The 24536-nt window shown below is 40.9% G+C and overlaps 1 protein-coding gene across 9 annotated transcripts in view; it reads left to right on the top strand.

Moving 5' to 3' along the window:
* The window catches only part of PTPRK (protein tyrosine phosphatase receptor type K), a 587191-nt gene that overhangs the window by 271202 nt on the left and 291453 nt on the right, over positions 1 to 24536 (top strand). For all 9 annotated transcript variants that reach the window (XM_077162868.1, XM_077162867.1, XM_077162866.1 and 6 more), the window contains 2 exons: positions 12105 to 12186; positions 14198 to 14313. In XM_077162868.1, the coding sequence (XP_077018983.1) occupies positions 12105 to 12186; positions 14198 to 14313 (198 nt within the window). The remainder of the gene's footprint in view (positions 1 to 12104; positions 12187 to 14197; positions 14314 to 24536) is intronic.

Genomic DNA, 24536 nt, shown 5'->3' with positions numbered 1-24536 from the left:
AACAAATTATTTTGCTTTAAGGAAAAAAAAAGGCAACTCAAGTATGTACATGCATTTCTGTTGTTGCACACTCAATTGTTTAAGACTACTATGTAATACTGGAGTATCTTCTCAAGTTCCCTGCTGCTTTCCTCAGTCAGCATTGACTGAAACACCACGTTTAGATATTCCCATAGTCTAGATTTTTGGTTTACACTAGGCTTTTTTACTAGCTAAAAGAATTTATATAATAAATTATATAACAGTGTATCATTATTATATTAAACTTTTAATCCTTTTGGCCAATGATATCATCTCCTGCTCATATGACATATAAAGTAAAACAAACAAACAAACAAAATATGTGAGGGTATCAATCCCTAAGTTCAACTGAATACATTAAACTAGTTATTCTAATTTTATAAAAATCATTCCCCACCCCAACTCCAGACTATTTTTTTCAAGAAAGAAAGGATATAGCACTTTTGAAATTACTTAATTCTCCAACTACTGATGTATGTAAAGAATTCTCTTTTTACAAAAAGTTTTGAGAGACTTTACTGCGATGTTTGAATTGGCGATGTGAGAACTCAAGTTCAGCATCCACTTAGACTTAACCTGCATGTACAGGTGATTTTACCTGTACAGTCTCAGTTAGTCACTCTGGTTCCCCTAAAGCTTGCTTTTCTTTTGAAGCAGACGCTGTCAGAGATTTCATGTGTTAATAGATATTTAGCATGATGGTGTATGTAACCTGCACGACTAATTTTAATTTTTAAAGTAGTGTTTCATAATTAAAAATTAAAGCTCCTGAGATCATTTACATTTAGCAAGGAACAGACTTAATGTGTTAGTTTGAAATTAGTTGTGCAGGTGAAGTGATCTACTTCTGCTGTTGGTAAAACTGGACCACTGATGCTTAAGTTTAACACCTTCTTGTGGATTGTAGGAAGACAAATGATGTATCTCTAAAAGTGAGGAAAAACAGTACTGTAATTCAGTGTCATGTTGATAGAAGTAGAAACTTTAACCAGTCATCTTTTATTTTTGACTCTGGCAATGAACTATAAAATATAACCTAGATGCTGGAGCCATGATAGTGAAGATACAGAGATGCTGTTTTGCTGATGAATTTTCTGCTACCCTTTTCTTCTCCTGTTCCAGTTTTATGCCAGCTCATTTAATAGTGTAAGTCACTTGTGCATCTGAGGACAGACCCATGGGGTAAAAAGATGTCTGGTGGCATTTTTGATCTTGGAAGATTTCAGTTATTTTGTTTCATCTCACTCTTCTAATTACATTTTTGGTTTTTCCTCTCTTTTGCTAACCTCCTATTCAAACATGAATTCGTTGTGAATGATGGGTCTTATTCTAATTCACTTCTGAATGCAGCTTTGAAGGCGTTGGGAATGTAGCACTATGGCCTGCCCGCCTGCCTCTCTGCCTCTCCTGAAGGTGGTGAGTTTGTTGCACATGGAAGAGCAGTTCTCACGTGCCGAGCCCCTGCCTCCTGCCTCCCTGCCCCACCCCCCGCAGGTGCACGGTCAGGTCTAGAGTGGCTGCGACCCTGAGGACCTGTGCAGAGTCTCCTTAATCCTTCCGATGCCCCAGGAGGTCCCACCCGGGACTGGAATTGGAGCTCTGTCACCGACAGTTGAGGCTCCGTCTGATGCCAGCGTGCCTGTATTTGTGCTGGTGCGTGTGCGAGCGGCAGTGTGTCTGTGTGTGTGAGGGTGCGTGCGCGGATGGGCACGCAGGGTCATATAGTAACAGCATTTTGGAGGGCAGTATTTACCTTGTTTGCAAACACATTCTAGTGACGTAGAGAATACAGAAGCTTCTGGGTTTATTTGGTGAGTATTGCACACTCTTCGTTCATGTGTTGGGTGTATTTAGATTCACAGATGAAAAGTTGCGTTGCATCTCTCTCCAGCCACATAATGGAAGTCATGGGTAAAGACCGTTGGTAATTTTTTAGGAGTGCAAAATTAAAGGAAGGAAGAACAATTTACATTTAAATAGCGGATGGATTGTTGCTAGGCATGGGAACACTGGAGCAGAAGCGCCAGTGAACCCTGACCGCTTTCAGTTCCTTCATTTCCATCTTCTGGGTGCTTTGGTGTCTGGGACAGTCGGTCCGAGGGCTGGGTGGAGCGAGGGCTGTCGCACGCAGCCATGGTAATCTCACTGTACAGCCTTCTGAAAGTCTCCTTTTTGGGCTTTGTTTTCATACAGTCTACTTTGGTATGAGATTGCTTAGGTTCTGTTGTCTCCCTTTGATCCATGGTCCAGCCCTTTTGCCGTTTCCTGCACACTGCCTTGTACTTTGACTGATGTTCTGTTGTTTATCAGCAAACACAATTTCACTCCGACAAGAGTTGCTGTCAGATGGGCACTGTGGTTGTTTGTCATGCAAGTTCAGTCTTGTTCCACCTCTTACTGTCGCCCCTGTTAGATAATGAGGTCGCCCCCCGCCTACGCAAGGCTGATGCTGGAGCTGAGGATGTTTTTGTAACCAAAGCCCTAGCAATTGAATACATTGATGGTTTATTCAACAATACTCTCTTGCACTATTCATGATATTTGCATTCTAAAATAGACTATGCACCATTCATGATATTTGCATTCTAAAATAGACTATGCTATTATTATATTACTATAATTTTACATATATATTGTGTGTGTTATATTATTTTAACAATTTTGCATATACATCGTGTGCATTCTGTTATTGGCAGGACAGTGGACGTGTGAGTGTGTACGTGTGTGTGTGTGTATGAAAGAGAGAGCATGTCTAAAACTATACAATGGGCTGGTTTTAGATTCTCTAGAGCCCTACTTATCGTCTGTGGCCTGTGAAGTCTTGTCCGAAATAGTCCTTTTACGGAACTGGCCATATTTGCTCCCAGGGCTTCTTAAGGCAAATAACTGATTTTGAATTTCATTTCAGAGTCAGTCTGCCTGAGGATGCCGTCGGAGGGCATCTGTCTGTAAGCATTTCTGGACCGACTCAACTGAGCAGCTCCGTGACCCAGAAAATCTGATAGGTAGCTGTAAATCATGGAGGTGCTAAGGACAGCTAAAATCCAAAATGTGAAAAGGTTTCAAATGAAGATTTGGTTTGGGCTTGATTATATGTTTTAACTGCCTTCCATATTTAGTTGGCATAAAATTAGAAAATTTCTCTTCCTTTTCTCCCTTCCTCCCCTCTCCCTCCTTCAAGCAGCTTTCAGACAAAGAATGTACAGTGTTTCCCTCGCCCCAGTATCCCATCTGTGCATACAGGTATACGATCAGGAAGAAAGGCTGCTAAGAATCTGTTGGTTTTAAATAGCCCAAGGTCTGCATTAGAGGCATTGCCTATTGAAACTCTCAGATGTAAACTCTTGCATGAGACAGCCAGCCAGCCCGGCTGCGGGGAGCTCCTTCTCTCTGACACTGAACGCTAACCCTTCGCTGAGCAAAATTGCCCACTGGCAGTGCCTGTGAGGGGAGCTCCGGCGGGCACCGGGACTGCTGCGGAGCGTGATGTTTTCGCATCTTCTGTCTATCCTGTGTGTATTAATCTGTGACGATAGAGAGAAGGAGACTGGATTCTAGGTTTTCACACAGATCTTTCACTTCTTCTGTTTGCAGTCTTCTGGAGTCTATAGGCAGAAATGTATGCCTTGTGGCAGTTTTTACGCATTCAAGGGAAGTAATTATGTTGTCAGGATTTTTAAATTAGCTTGGGAAAATTATCTGGAACTTTCTCAAGGGAGAGTCACTTTATTATGTCAATACAGCTTTATGAATTAGGTAAAATTAAACTAAATAAATAGCTTATCCCACCTTTCCTTTGTTATTAACTAAAATCTACTGATAGAACATAATGGTCTTTCCCAACACATTGGAACCCTTCCCAGCTTAACTTTCAGTGGGATCCTTGTAATTCAGCGATGCTTTGTGGGAGCCCGTTTATATCTTGGTAGGTGGGGGAGATAAGTATCAAAAGTTATTTGCACATTTAATTATGTAATTTTAATTTTGATCTGCTCTTGCCTCGAGCTCTACTTCCCAGCAGCCTCTAAAATGGCAGATGTTAATTCCATGTTACCTAAGACAGGTCAATGGGCAGGAGACACCTCGCCTCTTTCACTTTCCTTCCTTTTACCGTGCCGCCACCCTCATTATCTCCCATTGGACTTTGAGTCATTTTCTTCTGTCCATAACAAATGTTGGCACGGGCTCTCTCCACTCCCAAGATGTACTGTCCTGATGACTTCAGCATCCATCCTTCTGGAAAGCTCATCGTAGTTCCTTTACCTCTTCTCCAAAGATCATTTTCCACACTTTACCCCCTTACCAACCTACTGCTCTGGGCTCTGTCTCACCCCGTTATATCTCTGCATTTCACCATCTCACTCTCTAACCACAATTCATCTCCCTCTAGTTTATTGTCTTTACTCTTCCCTGAGATCATCCTTTCACCTCATGGGAATTCCAGTCCATCAGATCGTCTGCCAACTTCCAGTTATCACCTTCTTGAGGTATGAATATTTGAGTTCCTGCTGGTCATTTTTGTTACATTTTTGTTCATAAAATTCTATGATTTACTTTTTATCCACACTCTCTGGAGTTAAATCCAACAATTTCTGTTTAAAAATGTCACAGTAAAATAGATTGGAATCACTAGAAATTCATGTTCACCAATTTCAAAAGGGCCCATAACAGTCCTGGAAATTCTCCTCTCCATTCACTCCCTTCTGTGTCTTCATAGTTCAGCAACTCCACCTTTCCATGAGTCTGTTTTGCATATGTCTGCGAAAATTGTGGCCGTCAAACAGAAACTCCCTGACCAACCAATCCTACTGGTTTGCTTGCATCTTCATACAGCCTCTCTTTCTTTTCTCATATGATAAAAAAGGCAGGCCCCCTACTTTCTTTTGTATGCTGTATGGTGGGGGGTCACATTTCATTCTTTCTCCACGTAAGTATCCTGTTACTGCAGCAACATTTGTTGAATTTTTGTTTTGTTTGTTTTTCCTTTTTGTTTTGCTTGCTTGTTTGTTTTGGGAAGTGCATGGCCCAGGAATCAAACTGGGTCTCCTGCATGGCAGGTGAGAAATCTACCACTGAACTCCCCTCGTACCCTACCCTCTATTTTCCAAGGCCTATGATTTAGATATCATTTTACCCTAGTAGATATCAGTTCTTTCTCATATACATTTAAATATTCCCTATCAAATTGAATCATCTTTATCAATATCTAAATATGGTTGTTTCCTATCTTAAAAATAATTATAAAAATATAAATACTCCTCTTGATCCCATAGCTTCTTCCATCAATAGTTAAAAGTTCTCTCCATCCATTCAGAGAAGCTTCTGTAGGAATTTTTTATGTTTGGTGATTCTCCTTTTCCTCTCTCTTCTTATTGTCCAAAATGGTTCGCTTTTCCTTTGGTTACTTGTGATCTCAATGGCACAGATAAAGGACTCTGTTAGTCTCCACTCTGCCGAGTATTTGACCATCACTTGGTCCTGACTGCTTTTCCCCTTTAAATATTATTCTATTGGCTTTAGTAACACCGTGTACCTCCCTTCTACATTTCTATGCCCCCCCCCCTTTTTCTTCAATTCCTTTTGTCCTCTTTGCAGGCTTATTTTCTCTAACCTATCAAGATAGAAAATATGAGGGAAAAAGAGAAAGGGACCTTCGACAGAAGTTTGAGAAACTACAATATTAGAAGTTATCATGGTCGAGAGAAGCCAGTTATATATGATGATGCTCATATACTTTTATGCATATACTTTTGATATATATATATGTATATATGCATGTGTATTATATGTATATGTGTGCATATGTACTATTTTAAACTTTGTTCAGCTGTCACATGTTGAATGTTACTTTGTAACACGTTGCGTCATATCCTCAGTAAGTTTTGAGGACACAAAGCTGAGTCCATCACATTTTTTGACTTTTAGGCATCACCTTGTAATAAGATATAGACGTGTGCTTTACCTGTATTGGTGTGGTTGGATCTGCAGCCTTACTCATCTCTGTGTGTGTTACAGACAACTTTTTTAATCCGTTATCTAAATTCGGACCTGAGAATAATAGGTTTTGATTTTGATGCATTTACTCTTTGCAGGGAAATATGTAATTTACTTTGAACTGCACATGAGCAAAATTAATTGTTTAAAAATTTGAACCACAAAAACACAATTTTAAGAAGGTTTGTTGGAATAAAATATGACTTTATTCTTATTTATTTATTTCCAAATTGGGCCTTGGAGGTTAGGTCTTTCGTGGGAGAGAGAAGGGGATGTGGAGACATTTCATTTTAGTCCGTGTGTGGATGTTCTGAGTTCCTCCTGGTGCCACTTGGCTTTGCAGACCCAACCCTGTGCTGTGTTCCATGTGCAGCTCTGCTGAATTCTCTCTCTAATGGTGAATGTGCATATTAATAGCTTCTTTTTTATAGAAGGTTTCTGATTTTCTATGAGTTATCAACTCCACACAGAGTGTGAACTATACCTGTAGCTGACCTTGGAGCTTGAACTCAACACTGTAACTATTTAAAGAAAATCAAGTGTTATTTTTTTCCAGATGTTTCTAGTACTTATACTTTTCTGTATTACATGGTATTTCATGTGCCATTGAATCATTTCACATATATCATTTAGTCTTCACAACAAATCTGTGCTACAGGCAAGGGCAGTCTTGCCAGTTAGGATATGGAGACAGCTAGGAATTTGCTTATGTCACACATCAGGGCAGACCCAGGACTGAATCCGTTGCTTCCTGACGTTCAGTTCAGCTTTCCATTAGGTGCGGCTGTTCCTCAGCGTCTGTGTGCTGAATTCAGGTTTGCCAAAGAGTAGAGCTGTCCTTGAGGAACCCCCACTTTTCTGTGCGTGTGTGCCTCTCTACTCCAGTTCTACTTTATTCGTTTACTTCGTTAATAACCCAGCAATGTTGCTGGAGTAGCAGAAATTTGACAAGCGTCATCACCTGCAGTATTCGAGGCGATGGAGTGAAGTGAGAGGAGCGTGAGAAGCAGGATGTGCCGTCGTGCTCCCAGGCTGGCCTCCAGGAGGGTCAGAGCTGGTATGTGGGGTGTCGTCTTCCGGGGAGCTCTGGTGACGACTTGATACCAAGCCTTAGCTCTGACCTGAGCATTAACCCAGGCAAGCGTTGCGGAATTGAGATTTGCAATTTGAGCTATTGAGATTTGTTTCTCCTGACTGGACAGAAGAGCCTTCTAAGGTGAGGGTTCTATGAACGTGATAAAGCTGATTAGATCTTCAGCGGGAACGGAATTTGATCTTAGAAACTTCCTCTAGCTTTTGTTAATGAGGCAAAGCCAACACTTATCAGGGACAGTGAGGTCACTAAAAAGAGAAATTTTTTTTTTTCTTCAATAAAGAACCAATCCTTTGGCCCCCTTTTAAGTCAAGGCCTAAATTTATTGTCCTGAATAAAGCTGAGTGTAATGAACAAATAAGGAACTTTTTCCCTGGGGTTCAATAATCTTGTTTAAACTTGGTACCTAAATGAAGCAAGGTAAGCTAAGTAATTCAAGAAAGTAAAACTAAAGTGAGCCTAGAAGTTGAAATAATTTAATTAATGTTGACTGCAATATCACTGAAAGAAGATAACAAACACTGATTAATTATACAGTTGTGTGGTTTCTCCATGACAATAATACTTTTCTCACTTTGTCTTTCTATAGCTTCCATTTTCTTGAATCACTAATCTATTAAATAGAATGTATTTTCCTGTCATATGCTTATGTGCATCTCACGTTGACAGTATCACTAATCACACCATTTGGTTTATATAGCCTGTCTACATGTGCTACCATTAATTCTCATAAAGTTTTATAATGAAAGCTGTATAATACCCATTTTCAGGAGTTGGGTGATTTCTGGACTTGTGATTTGTTTAAGAATTTGTGAACGGGAGAGTTGAGAGTCAAATACAGTTTTTCTCACTCTCAGAGAAGTGGCTTCTGCTGTTGCCCCGATTTGTACAATATTTAAAGTCTCTGTTCATTTCTTGCCAAGTCCTTGTTCCAGTATTTAAAAAATGACATTATAATTGTGGGTTCACATGGAATCCATGTATATAAAATATCAGTCATATGTTTACACGTACACACACAGTCACACTTCTGAGTTCATAGATTAACATTTCTCCGTCAAGAAGCATTTCTCTTCTATACAAACTCTGTCCTCCTTCTCAGATTAAACTTATACCAGTGAAATCAACAGTCAAAATGGCAAACTTAAAATAGAAAAGAAATAACATAAGAGAAAGTGGTGATGGGAGAGGATGGAAGGAAGATGAGCTGTCCCAGCCTGCTTCGTCCCATTTTCAGTGCTTTGGGGTGGATGTGGGAGGATGGTATGAGAATGGAAGTAGTTTAGTGCTATTTAGACAATATAATATTTATTCAGTGTAGTATTTACAATGACACTAATTTTAAAGGCCATTGAAGGAAATCCTCTCCCTGTGCCTGCTTCCTTGTCCTGAGAGGCAGTCTAGTAAAGTTGATGGATGCTCAGACTTGGGGGCAGAAAGCTTGGCTTCCATTCCTGAATCCGTCATTTTTAGGGTATTGGACTTGGTCAGGTTACTTACCCTTTCTTAAAATGATGGTAGAAATAATGCCTCCTTCACACAGTTGCATTTATGTGTGTGTGTTTATCTAGAGAAAGAAACAAAAAGGGTGCACACAAGAATGAGCGTGGGTGAGCATGCCAGCAGGGGGCAGCCACCATGGGGCAGCCACCGTGGGGCTTACGTGTAACATCCTAAATCTATAACGATCTTATTTGCTTTGACACCAACTTAAACTTCAGTACTGTACACAATGTCCCGATGCCCTCCTTCACCCTACCTTTTGGTAGTTGTTCTCAGAAATTATGCAGTTACATGCTTATGAATTATGATTCTGAAACCACCAATTTTCATTATATTTTATGTGCTTGCCTTTTAGGAACTAAAAAGTGGAGTTACAAGCCAAAAGTATGACAGTGCTGGCATTTATGTTTACCTATGTCACTCCCCATACAGAGCTCTTTATTTTTTCACGTGCCTTTTTTCCATGGCCTGCGTCACTTCCTTTCGACCTGTAGAACTCTCTGTGGCATCTCTTCTAGAGCTGATCTAGCAGTGACGTTCCCCTCATCTTTGGTTTATCTGGAAATGTCCTATTTCCCCCTCATTTTTGAAAGACAATTTTGCCATGTACAGAAGTTTTGATGGGAATAACTTCAGCACTTTAAATATGTCATTCCACTGCCTTCTAGGCTCCGTGGCTTCCAGTGAGAAATCGGCATGAACTTACTCCTGTGTACGTGACACGTTGCTTCTCTTTTGTGGCTTTCCTCGTTCTCCCTTAATCTTTGGCATTTGGCAGTTTCATTATAAGATGTTGCCATGCAGGCCTTTCTGGGTTTATCCCATTTGAAGTCTGCCGAGTGTCTTCGATGTGTAGATCCATGCTTTCATTAAATGGGGGGATTTTCAGCCGTCTTTCTTTTGATATTCTCTCTGCCTCTTTGTCTCTTCTTTTGGGACTCCTACAGTGCATGTATTGATATGCTTGGCTGTGTCCCACAGGTTCTTCAGGCTCTGTCTCCTTTTCTTCGTTTTTTGTTCTTTCCACTTAGATGTATGATTTCAATGGTTTTATCCTCAACTTCATCGATTCTTTCTTCTGCCAGCTCCATCCTGATATTGATCCCTCTAGAGAATTTTGAATTTATTTCACTATGGACTTTACCCCTGTCTTGGTTCCTTTTCATGATTTCCATCCTGTTGATATTCTATTTGTTTTTATCAGTTGATTTCCTTTACTCCTACTCCAGTCCTTTAACTGTTTTCTGGAACTTTGGGAACTACATTTCTTCCAATTCTTGCTGGTTGTTCAAGGTTTATGTGGGGGAATGGAGCCATGAAGCATCTCACTCCATCATCTTGATCCTCTACAACTTTTCCCTTCTAGCCTCACCAACTTTCAGTTTGTTGTTCTGTTTCTCCGGAACTTTGCTATCCTTTCTCCCATCAGATGCCCTCAGTCTGTGCAGTGCTGAAATCAAAGCCTGATCCTAGAAGTAGCAAATGTTCCAGTGGGAAAGGAAAATGGCAGGAGATTATCAGGTTACATTGGAGAAGGCCCTGTCCTTTCTAAAATGTGTGCTCATCTATTATGTATCTGGTTTTTCTTATCCTTTGAGTAGGAGTACTGACCAGCTCAAACGAGTACACCCTACCTGAAAGCAAAATCTGATTTGCAAAACTTGCTACTCTCCTTTTGTTCCTGTCTTCCTTTTTTAATCATGCTTTGTTGGTTCTTCTTCCTCTGGCTGTCATTTCGGCCTTGGCTATCCATTCTCAGTTTTTCTCTTCTTCCTTTATTTTCCTAGGTCATCTTACATGCTCCTACCAGAATCACTTTTAAGTCTATAGGTTACTTTTCCCTGATGCTGACTTTCAACTCTATAGCTTTATTTTAGATTCATCTCTTCTCATCTATCTGGTTATCTTCTCAATATTCATTCTGTATGTATTGTAAGCAAATCCAATTTGAAAAGTCCCAAATTTGGTTATCTTCTTCCCGAAATTGGTACCACTTTCTGTATCATCCAGCCAGTTGCCTAAGCTTAGAATCGGAGTTCTCCTATATTTCGCTCCTTCATTCTCGACAACCATCACTCACTGAGTTCTGTCTTGTCTGTGTCTAGTGTACTGGTTTTCCTTCCTTTTTCTTCCTTTCTCTCCATCCACCTTGCTGTCATCATACTACCTTTCTCTCTTTCCAGTCTTATTTTCTTTTAAACTGCCGTGCACTTCCAGATGCTTTCTAATAGACAGCTCTGAAGTGTAGCATCAATTTCTGTGGCATTTCCTAAAGTGTCAGTACAGTGCTTGCTCTGAAGCTCTCTTTGTTTGTCTGTGAATAAAGGGCGATGGGGTCAACTCGAGCTGTGGAATGCTGTCTGCTACGTCATTTTCCTACAACGTCATAGCACACATTAGTGAAATAAAGACCAAAGGAGTTTCTGCCATTAGCTGTAACACCAATCATCTAAAACACGAGCTTACATTTGAACATGGAACCTGTTTTTCTTTTTTTCCCCTTGACATTTCTTATTGCAGAGCTGGTGGCAGCATATACTTCTATACTTACCCCATGGTGCTCGAGGGCTTACATGCCTACCACTCTCGTCTCATCTTTTCCCTTTGGAGCCTGTGTGGCCATGCCCATTACACATGCTTACTTCCTCAAACATTCTGCTACATTCTGTACCATTGTTGATTGTAACTTTTGCCAGAAATACCTTTCCTTTACTGATCTTCCTCTTGACCTTAACCTTAAAATTTTGTTTAAAAGCTCAGATTAGTTTTTTTTTTTTTTTTAGAGAGAGGGAGGAAGGGAAGGAAAGACAGAGAGAAGGAAGGAAGGATAGAAGGAAGGAAAGGAAACATCTTTAAACATTTTCTTGTTTTATTGTATTTTGTTTGTTTGTTTGTTTTTTACATGGGCTGGGGCCGGGAATCGAACCGAGGTCCTCCGGCATGGCAGGCAAGCACTTTGCCCGCTGAGCCACCGCGGCCCGCCCTCAGATTAGTTTTTTTATTTATTTGATATCTTTAGTGGCTAGTGAACTGCTTGGCTCAATGTATATTAAAAAATTAACTTGAGGGGCGGACCACAGTGGCTCAGCAGGCAGAGTTCTCGCCTGCCATTCCAGAGACCTGGGTTTGATTCCTTGTGCTTGCCTATGTTAAAAAAAAAATTGACAGGAGGTCAGAAGGAGAAAGTTTTCTTTTAGAGAGATCAGATTTGCTCTAGTTGTCTATTTATTGCCTATTCATTAATCTAGCATCATTTAATAGTAGTTGCTTAAAAATTGTGTGAGATCTACATGACCTGAATAATTTGACGGCTGTTCTGATATTTTGTTCGCCTATGACAAGGTTAGGAAATTACTGTACATTATATGGTAAAATTTTAACTCTTCTGGAACAAAAAATAATTAAATTTTTAAGCATGTTATAACTATTTTCCTTCCACTGTGGAAATTCCTTACAAATGATGTTGTAAATATTCTCTTTTTCCTCTTGACAGGTAATATTTGAAGCTGAAGTCTCAGGAGGGAGAAGTGGTTATATTGCCATCGATGACATCCAAGTACTGAGTTACCCCTGCGGTAGGTTGTGATGAAGATTTGTATTTTTCTGTGTCCTTTGACGCTGTCTCCTGTTGGCAGTGGTGTTGCCTGTTCGTCACGTGGTTGTTGCTGTCTCTTATTGTTGCACTCCTGGCCTCTGTTCACGTGTAAAAGAACACTCAAATATCAGTAGAGTTTTTGAATCAAATTTTCTAAGACTTGTGACTACTTGTACACATAGTAAAGGATTCTTTTAAATTATTTTATTTATTTATTTGCTGACAACTAAATGTAATGAAGCTCTGTTATTCAGCTCTTGAGAATTATTTAGTATTATTGTATTGTATAGGAAAGCAAAGAAGATAAATCACATTGAAAGGAAAATAAAAAGAAGCTTCACTGAGTTTGGGGTCCTTTAAGTTGTAGTTTGGGTCAAAATGAAGAAAAGAATGAATTTACCTTATTGCAAATTTGGGATTACTTTTTGGATATCTTAATAGTATACCCATTAGTCCATATTAAAAAACAAAAAATAGAAAACAGACTCTACTAATGCATTGTTACTATAGTGCATTCTGTTGATTGTTTTTAGATGGCATTTCCAGATTTGTCTTTATGCCGCATTCCCCCAGAGTCAGTTACTGTCTTTGTTCAGCACAACCAGGTAGAAAGCAGTGGGCGCGAGTTCGAAACTTGAGCTCTCTCTTCCAGTGACACCGTCTTCCAGAACCGATGATTCTGGATGGTCTGCTCTGTAATCCTTGCTGGCAGAAATGTTCCCGCTCGTTGTGAGGAGCGTGGATATGGGCACCTGTGGGGAAACTCTGAGCTCCTCCTGAAGTGCTGGTTGGTCTCTCTCGAGTGAACCTGTGTCCCCAGGAGTGTGGGATAAACCACAGACTGTCGGGCTGGGTCTGATTCAGTGTGTCTGGGCTGGGGCCTGAGAATTTGCATTTCTAACAAGTTCCCAGATGCTGCAGCTGCTGCTGATGTGGAGCTCATAATTTGAAAGCTACTGTTCCTGCTTAAGCATTCTTTTTATGAAGCTTGGCTGAGTGAGGAACTAGAGAGAATGTGGCCCACAAGGGCTAAAGAGGACAAAATCACCTCTCTCATCCAGTGCAGTGGGTTTCCTGGGTCCTTTCTGTCTGTTAGTGGAAGGGAGCTGTGTCATCACCCACTGGTCAGTTGTACCACTTCTTAGACATTCAGTCATAGGAAGGCATTCGTGAGTAAACCGAGAAACACGCATTGAGCACATGAGTAGCAGTTTTGTGTCTTGTGTTCCTCCGTGAGCTGTTCCCTCACTCTCCCAGGCTTAGCTTTTCCTGTTTAAATTTCCTGCAGTGGAAAACATCAGTGAGGCCTCAGATTTAAAAGGTAATTGCAGAGAAAACACACTTGACTGGCTCATAAGTTGTGTATACTTTGACTGTCGTCACCACTTCTTGTTCATCTAGTATTTCTTTTGGGTCACCTTCCCAGTACTAGCGAAGATGGCAAAGAGGATTTAATAGCATTTAAGTTAATAGTATATTTGAGGAAAATGAAAATAGCCCCTTATCTTAGAAATACCAGAGGGTATAACTCTTGAAGTTAAAAAAAAGAAGGAAAAACAGAAAGAAGAAAAATCTAACCACTTAAATTGTAGCTGAATAGTTCACTGGCCGTGTGACTGTTGGTATTGTAGGTAGCACTTCATGTTTTCAGTGTGTTTTTATGTTGTGCTTGGATCTGTGCCTGTTTGCTCTCCTTGCGTTGACTTGTAACTGTTGTGTCATCACCATGGCCGCATGCCATGGTTTTAGGGCCCTGGTCACTGCGGGGTGTCCCCTGCGTACCAGGCACTACGTTAGCAGCTGTGGGAAAATACGTAATAGAATATTAGGAAAGAGGAATGCCACGCCCGCAAGGAAACCTCAGTTTACTTCCAGGTGATAGTAGTGTTGGCCAAAGCTAGAAGTAGTAACAACGTTATTCTGTCGGGGAAAAAAGCATGGTATGTTTTCTTCATGTGAAAAGGTAATTTGTCTCCCTCCTGCCTTCACAGATAAATCTCCGCATTTCCTCCGCCTGGGAGACGTGGAGGTCAACGCGGGGCAGAATGCCACGTTTCAGTGCATCGCCACCGGGAGGGACGCCGTGCGCAGCAAGCTGTGGCTGCAGGTGAGGCCCCGCCGGGTGCTGAGCTAAGGGCTGCGCTGGTTTGCACGAGTCCCCCACGGCACTGCTGGTGGCTCAGCCTTTCCTGTGTGCGCATGTGCGTGCATGTGGAACACCTTGTCTTTTGTGGGGGTTTGATTCCATTTTCTGTAAATTCATACCACACGTTTTGCTTTTGGAATTTAGATAAAATATGAGGACATATAATTAATAAATATTGGCATTAATTTCTAATGAAGCCTCATGATTCTCTAATGTCGTATTCTCTGTGGAAATATTTCTCTAGACTCATTGCAAATTAGATAAAAATGAAAATTTTGAGGGGTGTGAGGATAGTGCAGTGGTAGAATTCTCATCTGCCATGTGGGAGACCTGGTTCGATTCCCACCCCATGCATTTCCCAAACACAGACAAGCAAAGAAAAGAAAGAAAAAAACAAACAAAAATTCAGCAGATGGTGCTGCAATAACAGGATAATTGCATGGAAAAAGAAGGAAATGTGATCCCTGCCATGCAGCAGTAAAAAAAGAAAAATTTCATATTGCATAATATTTTGAAAACTGAATATTTAAGAACACAATACTTCAGTAGGACTTCTCATACTCTGAAAAAATTCTCTAATGTATTTTAAGAAATTCTTGGGAGTATTTCATGAACTGGAAGAGAACCAATTCTATTTCTTGGAATATTTTGTATGAAGGATAGCTGCGAATCTGGGGTTGAACCCTTTGCCTCGTGCTTATGAAATCCTCAATAAATAGGTGTTTTTAATAATTGCAATTGTACATACGTGTTGGGCAAATGCAAAGGGTGCATATAAATAAAGGTCCTTAAAAGAATCATATAGAAAACAAGAGACTGAGGAGTGAGCCATGCCCGCTTTATGCAGATTGGGGACGGAAGGGGAGGAGGTAGAGTGGAGCCAGGAGACGGGACCTAGGCCAGACAGCCATCATGCTAAACGTTTGAAGCAAGGCAGTGGGGAAGCCAGAACCCTCTCTGAGCCTCTCCGAGGACCCCTTCATTTGGTCCTATCTGCAAAATTAGCTAGAATTTTGAATTTCCAAGAATGCCAGTGAAGACCACAAAGAAAAATCCTCGTAAGATCAGCTTAATGTCCTGAACATAAACACAGTTTGTTTTGCCATATCTTTAGAGAGAGGTAAAACTAGCGTTTGGGCTGTCACGGATTTGCAGGTGGTTGGGGTGATGGTATAACAAAGGATGTTGACACCCTGACTACCCTAGAGCCTCATGCTGTGCTGGGTGTTATGTAGGTGTCAGCCCGTGGATTCCCACCGTCATCCAACTGGGTGATGTAACATGGAAATCTAATTATCATGAGTTTTATAATTTATTTGATTTGCAGGTGCCAGGATATGATCTTTTGTTCCTAAATGTAAAAAGAAAATGCAACCCCCCTTTTTTTCCTACAACCATGCTAAGTTCCCATATAGGTATTGGAGTGTGAGATAATTCTTCATGGAGAGTTACTGTATGATGTTCCGTCTATTTCATCAGCTAAATATCAAGGCAGACTCTCCTGCCTCCCTTTTCTCCCTTTTGACCTGAGTAAATAATTAGCTTTAAAATGTTTTTAGGCATATTTACTAATTACTTGCCTTGTTATTTTTCATTTAGAGGGGAACGCATCGGGCATTTGGCTTGAGTTGTGTCTCGTTTAGTTTTGCCTTGGAGAGCCAGAGGCTCTGCAGCCGCCCCTGGTTTTCTTCCCCAGGAGTTAATGTGACGTTGAGATAAAAAGGGTTTTGTATCCTTAGATACCAGCTGCCGGTGGCAACAAAGACTCCTCTGGACGCTGCTGGTCTGATGGTCACAGTCAAAATACTGCTCATCTTTTGTGTGTTTGTTTCCTCCTTTGTGAGCTGGCTCATTTCATCAGGGTCCCTTAAAATTTCCCTCCTGCTGTTTTTTGAGCAAAGATGAGGGAGAGCCTTCTCTGAGACCGCTGTTCTGCTTTCTTATTTCTCCCTTCCGTGTCTTTGCATTTTCCTCGGGAAGGTGAATTTTATGTATTTCTCTTCGACTTTGACACTGGTGCTGCTCAAGTTCTCAGTCATTTACACGCCCATCTTGTTTATCAGAAGCTCTTCTGTCTTTTTTAGTGATACCACATAAGTTACTTTAATCTCTTCTTGAAATCACTCTTATCAGTGTTCAAAGAATATTTCAAAGTATTATTTGCTTACTTTGGGGAGTTTTAGAATTCAAAAAAATTGATAATAATGCTTTCTAATAATGAACCGATAAGATTGGTCATCTATGCTATGATATGTATTTATATAAAGAGTAGCAAGATCACATCAAAGCGGGAAGGGTCCCGGCTGCTTAGTGCCTCTACTAACCCTCTGCATGTCGGCGTCAGCCTCTTTCAAGTTGGGGTGGAACAGCGCCCTAGAGACCAGGAGACTCCATTCTTCATCCTCATCCTTTTCCTGGTTAATTGTGTTGGCTTAGTGAATTCATGCAACTCTTCCAGGCCTTATCGATAAAAGGAAAAATGTTGGAGAGAAACTAAAATATCCCTTTCGGCTGTAAGATCCTTAACTAGTTCTTTACGTTATTTTTGATGGACTGAACCATAGGCTTCATCACCTTGTATTGTTTGATGAAAGAATGAAAATTTTTTATGTCATTAGTTTTGTGGGGGCAAAATGGTCCCTTAAATTAAGTATAATTGTGAGAACAGCTGCTTGAAATATCTGCTGAATGTACCAAGAATAAATGTACTCGTAGCAACTCAGTAAAAGGCCACGGAAGTAATGGAATAATAGAGTAGCTGTTAGACCTGTCAGAGCCAGTTGAAATAAAAAGTGGTCATCAACTGGTTATGTCCGACAAATTACTGATCTATAATATTGAACTTCCATCAGTGCAATGTTATCTCCATCAGTAAAATGTTATCTTAATATGGGTGAAATAACAAAACTAGCAAAACTGTCAGCTTTCTATTTTAAAGGAAAAATGATACCCTATAACTATTAATAAAGGTACTGGGTGAAATACCCAATAGAATTAGATGCTTTACATTAATTTGTATGTGGAAATATATTTAGAGCACAAATTCTGTCATGTGACTCTTGTCTTTAGGCTAGGTATATATTTTGTTTTAATTGTTTAAAATGACGTACAGATTGGGTAAATTGAAAAATGGAGCAAAGAAAAGCAAAATGTGCAACCTAAATTGACCTCCTGTTGCGTGCCAGATGAAGTAGTGATACATAAAGCATCAAGGGTGAACATTCCTGAAATTCTGTTGAATGCCAGCAAGCTAGAAATACAGTAAAATTGTGTGGTTTTATGAAACATGGTTTTAAAAAGTGTGTTGTGGAAAGCTATTCATTCCTTTAGGATAAGAGATAGGATAAAGTCCTTAGTTACTCTTAGAAAATTTCCAAATTCCTTGACTATCCTAATATCCTAAAGCTCACGGAAGCAACATGTAATCTAGATACAAACACAACATCATTTGTCACTTTACAGTTCGCAAAATATTTCCTCATCATGAACAGATGTTTTTCAATTTTTGAAACAGTTTTTTCAACTAAGCCTTATTAATTGTGTTCTTAAGAAACTGCCAGTAGTATTTGTCATTCATAACTCAAGGCTTGTGGTAAAATACAGGTGTTAGGAAATGAGATCCCACATGAAATTATGAAGTATAATTTATACTGAAATAAATAATAGAAACAAATATCAGGTTATATTCCTGAGAAATAGCAGGTAAATTTTCTCATAGAAAAAAGAAAGAAATAAGTTATACATTTCTGTGGGTTAAAAATATTAGTCATTTTTCTTTATTACAATTCATTAACCAGAACAGTAGATGAAGTAATCTCTGGAAAAGGTGAATAAACGAGTAGATAAGTAAAGTACGCCCCACCAGTTACACCTCTAGATATTCACCCAAGAGAAATGAAGATGTGTGCTCACACAGAGATCTCTACAAAAACGTTTTACAACAGCATTATTCATCACAACCAGTAATTTCAAGAACCTCAATAAACATTAATGGGAGTGGGTCATCGATTTGTGTCATTCAAGCTATGAACGTTCCCAGGAAATAAAAGAGAATGAAGTACTGATACATGCAACAGCATGGACAGATCTCATCAACACACATTATAGGTTTGGGAAGAAGGCAGACCCCAGGAGGAGGCGCATTGCATTGTTCCACTGATACCAGTTTCTGGAAGAGAGGCAGGCCCCGCTCTCCGCGATGACGTCCCACATCTCCGCTAGGCCGTTGCTTCTATGTGTGTGTGTATACATGTTTGTTTGTCAAAAGTTATGACGTGTCCAATGCCCTATATATAACTTTGCTTTAATAGAATACAAAAAATTACGAAGAGTGAGCACATGAAGCAGTTTATCACATCCCTGAATTACTGGCGGTGCTAAATGTCCATGGGAATGCTTTGCCCTTCAAGCACTGCCTGCATGTCCGTCCATCTTCTCCATTTGAAATCATTTGTAATCATAAATCTAAGCTGAAATGTAGGAGGGGGAAAAACATGCCCCGAGTGTTCGTTTTTTGGATCACCTTCTAACTTTTGAGCATGAGAAAAGTTTGAAACTGGGATTGGACTGTAAGTTATAAAGTGGTAATCTTTCGTGAAGGCCCAAAGTGCATCAGATGGAGCCATCGATGGAACATCTGTCAGACCGTATGCTTTGGCTTGAGGTTCAGGGTAGAAACTAAACTGCTAATGACTCCATCCGTCATTGCGGAGCTTGGCAGCCGTACATCATCGAATTGAACAGAGAAATTCCCAGCAGAGTTACTGACAGTAGGGGATTTGCAGGGAGGTTTTGGTGGCACTGTTTGTTTTGGTGAATTGAAGTGAGGCTGTGTGAGGCGTGACTGGTTGTCCCATGCAGACTTCCCTCTAGGCGGTGGCGAGCGGGCTGGTCTGTGATTGCTGTGGACCTGCCAGAAGAGAGAGCCAGCCACCCTGTGCCCTCGTGATGGTCACTGCCCACTTACTGTGATGGCACTACTTTCTCAGCCAGAGGAAATGTCATTCCTTATGGGGCAACGCATAATTTAAGCAATGGCTGGAGAGTAATAATTGGAAAGTAAAATGAGTCAAATTACATGCAAATTGCTCTTAAAAGACAAGCACCAAGGGGCTGACCTCCCGGCACTGCCACCTGTTCAGCTGAGGGTCAGTGAAGTGGCGGTACTGAGACCTCGGACCACACGACGTTTAGCTGTCCAGGGGTGCCTTCACCTTGTCCCTGCACTGTGTGTGACCGTTACCGTGCCGCAGTGGACGTCTGCAGCACGACTGAAAAATGTGGAATTCGTTTGAAGGTACACAAATTTTAACTATTGAGATAGATCATGACTGTTTCAGATGCTTCCCAGTCGCTGTTCCAGAGCGCTTTCTGATGCAGCATTCCATTTTCCCCAGGCTTATTTATATTGTTATATGAAGTGCCTGGATGTTTGGGGCTTATTTATGTCTAATTTTCTTGGGAGCTTTTACTCTTTCTTTGTGAGAAATGAATTTGGTAACTTTGCATTTAATATAGGCAAGGTTTTAATTTCTCTGAAGAAACTAATCTGTGTCTAGAAGCATACAAGTTATAGGCGACAAGTCATTGAAAACTAATTTCAGAGGAAGTTTTCAAAACCAAATTGATTAAACATGTAGTATGTGACCAGCTCACATTAGGTATCATGAAGAAATGAAATAAACAAATGAGTTATAGTGAAAAGTATTTCAGTGTCTGAGCCAGGTCACACTTCTTTCATTTTCTAGCTGAATGTCCTTTGGAAAGGCTGATACCCTTCTGAAATAGTAGAATATTACAAAAAGCAGCGTATAATTACTAGGACAGTGAGTGTGATGATAAAGTTCCTGGGCCAGCAAGCACAGGCCTGGTTGTTACTATAAGAATATTTTGTGGATCTGAATCAGTCAGGTGATGGCCTCTATGGCTGGTCACCCCTGCAGCCAGCAAAGGAGATTGCCTCCAGCAGTGAGAGACGTCTCGTCCGGTCGGCTGAAGGCTGTGAAGGGAGAGCTGGTGATTCTCAGCCGTCAGGGAGAAGAGTGTCCAACTCTACCAAAGCCAGCCAGCTTCTCCTGGGGGATTAGTCTTCACCTTTATTGAGCTCCCAATTTCTGCCTTTTCCTGCAGAATTCAGTGTCACTGAGTTCCCAACTTACAGCCTGCCTGTGGCGTCTGGACTTGCCATTCCCCAGGGCTGTGTTAACCAATTCCTGTATATATTAAAGAAAAGTATCCCTTAATATTTAAATGTATATCTTGTTGGTTCTGTTTTTTTTTTTTTTTTTGCAAAGTCTACTGCAGTGAGTCACCTTGAAGGAGTGACATCAGAATGACTTAAGGGCATGGTATAAATACATGTTGTGGTTTGGGGGAGACTGGGTCTTAAAATGTTGGGAATGTACCAGAGGGATTTAATTTTTTTTGAGTAATTCTGTAGAAGTTAAGTAGTTAGAGACATAAGCTGCTTATGAGAAAGAAGTTTGTTAAGGCTGTTGGAAAGTAGAACGAGCTGTTTGAGGAAATAGCGAAACTACAAACAGTGTGAATGTCCCAGCATCATGAGAAGCGTCTGCCAGAGGCACAGAGGACACAAGGACCAGGCTTTTTATGATCCTTTCAGCCTTGAGGCTACGATTCTGCAGCGATGAGGAGGAGAAGACGGGGCAGAATCTAGATGTTGTGCTGCTTCAGAGATGAGCGAGAGAGCAGCAGGGAAGGTCGTGTTTGCTGAAATCATTGAAGAAGATGCAAAGAATATACCGGACTTGAATAAGCAAAGATGAAGTGGGCTTGGCTATTCGTGCAGATTAGGATGGTGGAAAGCAGCCTGTGTCTTACGTGGAAGTGGGGCAGGTAGGTAAGGAGAAGGATGCTCTGGAAGTGGAAGGTTCGCACGGGCTGTAGAGATGGGTACAGTTCATGGCGGACATCAAGTAAAGGGCTAGGGTTTGACAGTGCAAGTGGAATTGGAGAACATGTGAGGGGCAAAGGAGAGAGGCAAGTTAAATACAACAGTGGGGTTTCCTACTGGATTGTTTTGCAACCAGCAGCAGTTGACAGAATTTGGGAAGACTTGAAAATGAAATTAAAAGGATGACTTTTGAAATTTCCGTGAAGTTTGTTTTTGAAGCCCGTCTCTGAGTTTGTTTTCTTGCTCCCCATCCTGGCACTGATGCGCCTGATGGACCCATTTGCTTCCCATTTTCCCTTTTCTGCCTTCATAACTGCTATATAAGTTATCCTGAATAGGATGGAGACAAGAGGAGACAATTCAAATCCTTTTGACTTCTTAGTCCTAATAAATGTGTACCTGGACAGTTTGAAGCTTGTGGCCAGATTAGACTCCAGCATGGTGGAGAATTCATCCTTGGTAAGGCTGAGGGGTCTATAGCTTTGCCTGTCTCTTCTTTGACTCATAGGGTGAGAGTGGTGTCACGGAATTGTGTACACTGTGGATCTGCTTCCTAAACCCCGTAAGCTGGTCTAGACTAAAACCAACAGATGAGCACTTGTCTACTATTCAATTCTAATTTTCTCTCTATCCTTAGTTATGCAGCAGTGATTTTTCTGTATATACGCTAGTTTATAATTAATTCTGCCTCACTTGAGACCATGTTTTATTTGGTAGCTAATAGATATCACTCTACTCGTTCCTATATTTCTTTGGGACCTTGGTTTATTCGAATTCACAGCATTATGTCTTCCTTTGTGGCTTCTAAAAACTAATTCTGCTCAGAGGTCTCCAGGTGAAATCACTGACCGTGCATCATAGATTTTAATGTTTATCTTTTAGTCCTGGCATTTTGGGTATGATTGCATGTAGCCATGAGCACCTGTAAATTTAATTGTAATTAATTTTAAGGATTGTTAAATATCCCCGAGGTCGTTTTGGTTGGTTTTATGTGGCTTTCTACCATAAAGAGGTCAATGCCTTAAAGATATAGTACATTCTTTCTCTTCTTCAATAATTTATAAACCCTGAGTTTCATGTCCACAGAATACATAATTGATTATAAATGAATAATGGTCCGAATATTCTTTTCCATTCTTCTCAGTCTCTGGAGTATGACTGTAAAAGCCTGGCAATCATCGAGGCGCAAGGATTACTTCTCATCGATATCAATAAACAGCAATTCACGTCTCTTCCTCTGCATGCATTACGCCCTCCCGCCTGTCTGCAGAGCTGTCACTCCCCAGGTCCCCAGGTGTGCCATACCGAGCACTTCCACTCTCCGCCTAGCTCCTAGGACCAGGGTTCCAGTGCAGGGGCTTTGGGCATGGCTCCATTTCCTCCTTCTGAGATGTGGTCTCCAAGAGAGATCTAATATTTAAACAATCATTTTCTCAAAAAATAAAGCATAGCTGTAGAAAACCATGCAATAATAAAGGACGACTCCTGAGTTTCTGTAAGGTAGACCCCGCCAGACAGCGCAGGGACCACTGGGGCTTTAATCTGGTGCCTGCCCTTAGAGATAACTGGAATCCTCGCCGCCAGCTTTCGTGAGTGTTTATAAAATAGTGCCCCCCACGCACATACGCAAGTCTAACACACCATGGTTTAGTCTTGCCTAGTTTTTAAAAACTACGTGTCTTATTGAGTCTCTTAATCTGTAGGTTTGTCTCCATGCCTTTTCCTCACAGTTTATCTGTTGACCCCCCAAGGCCATCACGTTCTCGTGGCCCTTCAGTCCAGCGCGTCCCTCTTTGCTGTGTGTTCCTGTAACGTTGTTCCTGTAACAACGGGGGGTTGTTTGGGATGGTTTCAGGAGGCACACGGTGTCTCTGGTTGCCTTGTGATCTGGGCAGCCGTTGATGCTTAATATCCATATTCATTCATGGGGGTTATAAATTGTGATATTCTGTTTCCATTATTTCTTTTTAATTTTGCTTATTCGGTAAAGCAACAGATAATTTAAGCAATGGCTGGAGAGTAATAATTAGGAAATAAAGTTAGTCAAATTAGATGCAGATTACTCTAAAAAAACAAGCACCGAGGGGCTGACCTCCCGGCGCTGCCACCTGTCCAACTGGGGGTCAGTGAAGGTGGCGGCACTGAGACCTCTGACTACACGGCGTTTAGCTGTTCAGGGGTGCCCTCGCCTTGTCCCTGCACTCTGTGTGACCGTCACCATGCGGTGGCCGAAATCTGAAGCATGATTGAAAAAATGTGGAATTCGTTTGAGGGCACAAAAATTATAACTGATGAAATAGATCTCACAACTGTTCCAAATGCTGCCTAGTCAGTTTTCCAGAGCTCACTCTTATGCAATATACCGTTTTCCCCACGTTCATTTGTTTTGTCATATGAAGTGCCTGGATGTGTGTGCTTTATTCATATCTAATATTCTTGGGAGATCTTACTCTTTCTTTCCAAGAAATAAATGTGGTGACACTGCATTCATTAAAACTCCCCATCACGTACTATGTGTTACCCAGTGATTCAGTTCATTAAGAAAGGGAGGGTGCATGCTTGATATTTGTTTTATTTACTAGTTCTCAAGATAAGGGGTTAGTTCCCTGTTATTCTCCAAAGGTGACTGATTGGTTTTTTAAAGAAATGTTATTATGAACTCATGGATTTAAACAGATTTAATGAATGCCAACCCAGTGCAATTATTACTGTTATGAAAGCTCAATTTGTCTCATTTTGGCCAGTGGGAGCCTCTTTACGCTGTGCCCTGTGTCCTGTTGCCACGACATCAGTCGTCTTTGCCACCTGCTTTGCTTGCTGGTATTTAAGATGCTCCAGCGTCATCTGGTGTATTTCCTCTTCCAGACACAGGGTTAGCCATTTCTCCCCCATTGCCTGGTGTGTTTCATTGAGAAATTGTATTTCAAGATTGCAATGCGGGTGCTGAGGGCTACTCCTTACTAGGCCTTTTTTGTGAACAGAGCTAAGGAATGCATGCATATAATGAATGATAAAATAGTAACGAGTTCATGTTGATGCTTTAAATTCAAGACCAAAGAATTTTGTTTAACCTTTTCTGTATTCCGTCTTCTGTTATCTTTTCCTCACACTGATGTTCTTGGCTATCAAGGGAAGGAAGGAAGTGGTTTCCCATAATGACTCCTCTGTCTTACGTTGCATTGCCTACCGTCACCTCTGAATAGCAGCACTGGTGCTGCCCCTGCGAGTCCTCAGAGCAGTAAACCGTTTACGGGTGCCCTGCCCAGCCTCG

Source organism: Tamandua tetradactyla, chromosome 5, assembly GCF_023851605.1.
Source record: "Tamandua tetradactyla isolate mTamTet1 chromosome 5, mTamTet1.pri, whole genome shotgun sequence".
Taxonomy (NCBI): Eukaryota; Metazoa; Chordata; class Mammalia; order Pilosa; family Myrmecophagidae; genus Tamandua; species Tamandua tetradactyla.
This window is presented reverse-complemented; position numbering and strand designations above follow the sequence as displayed.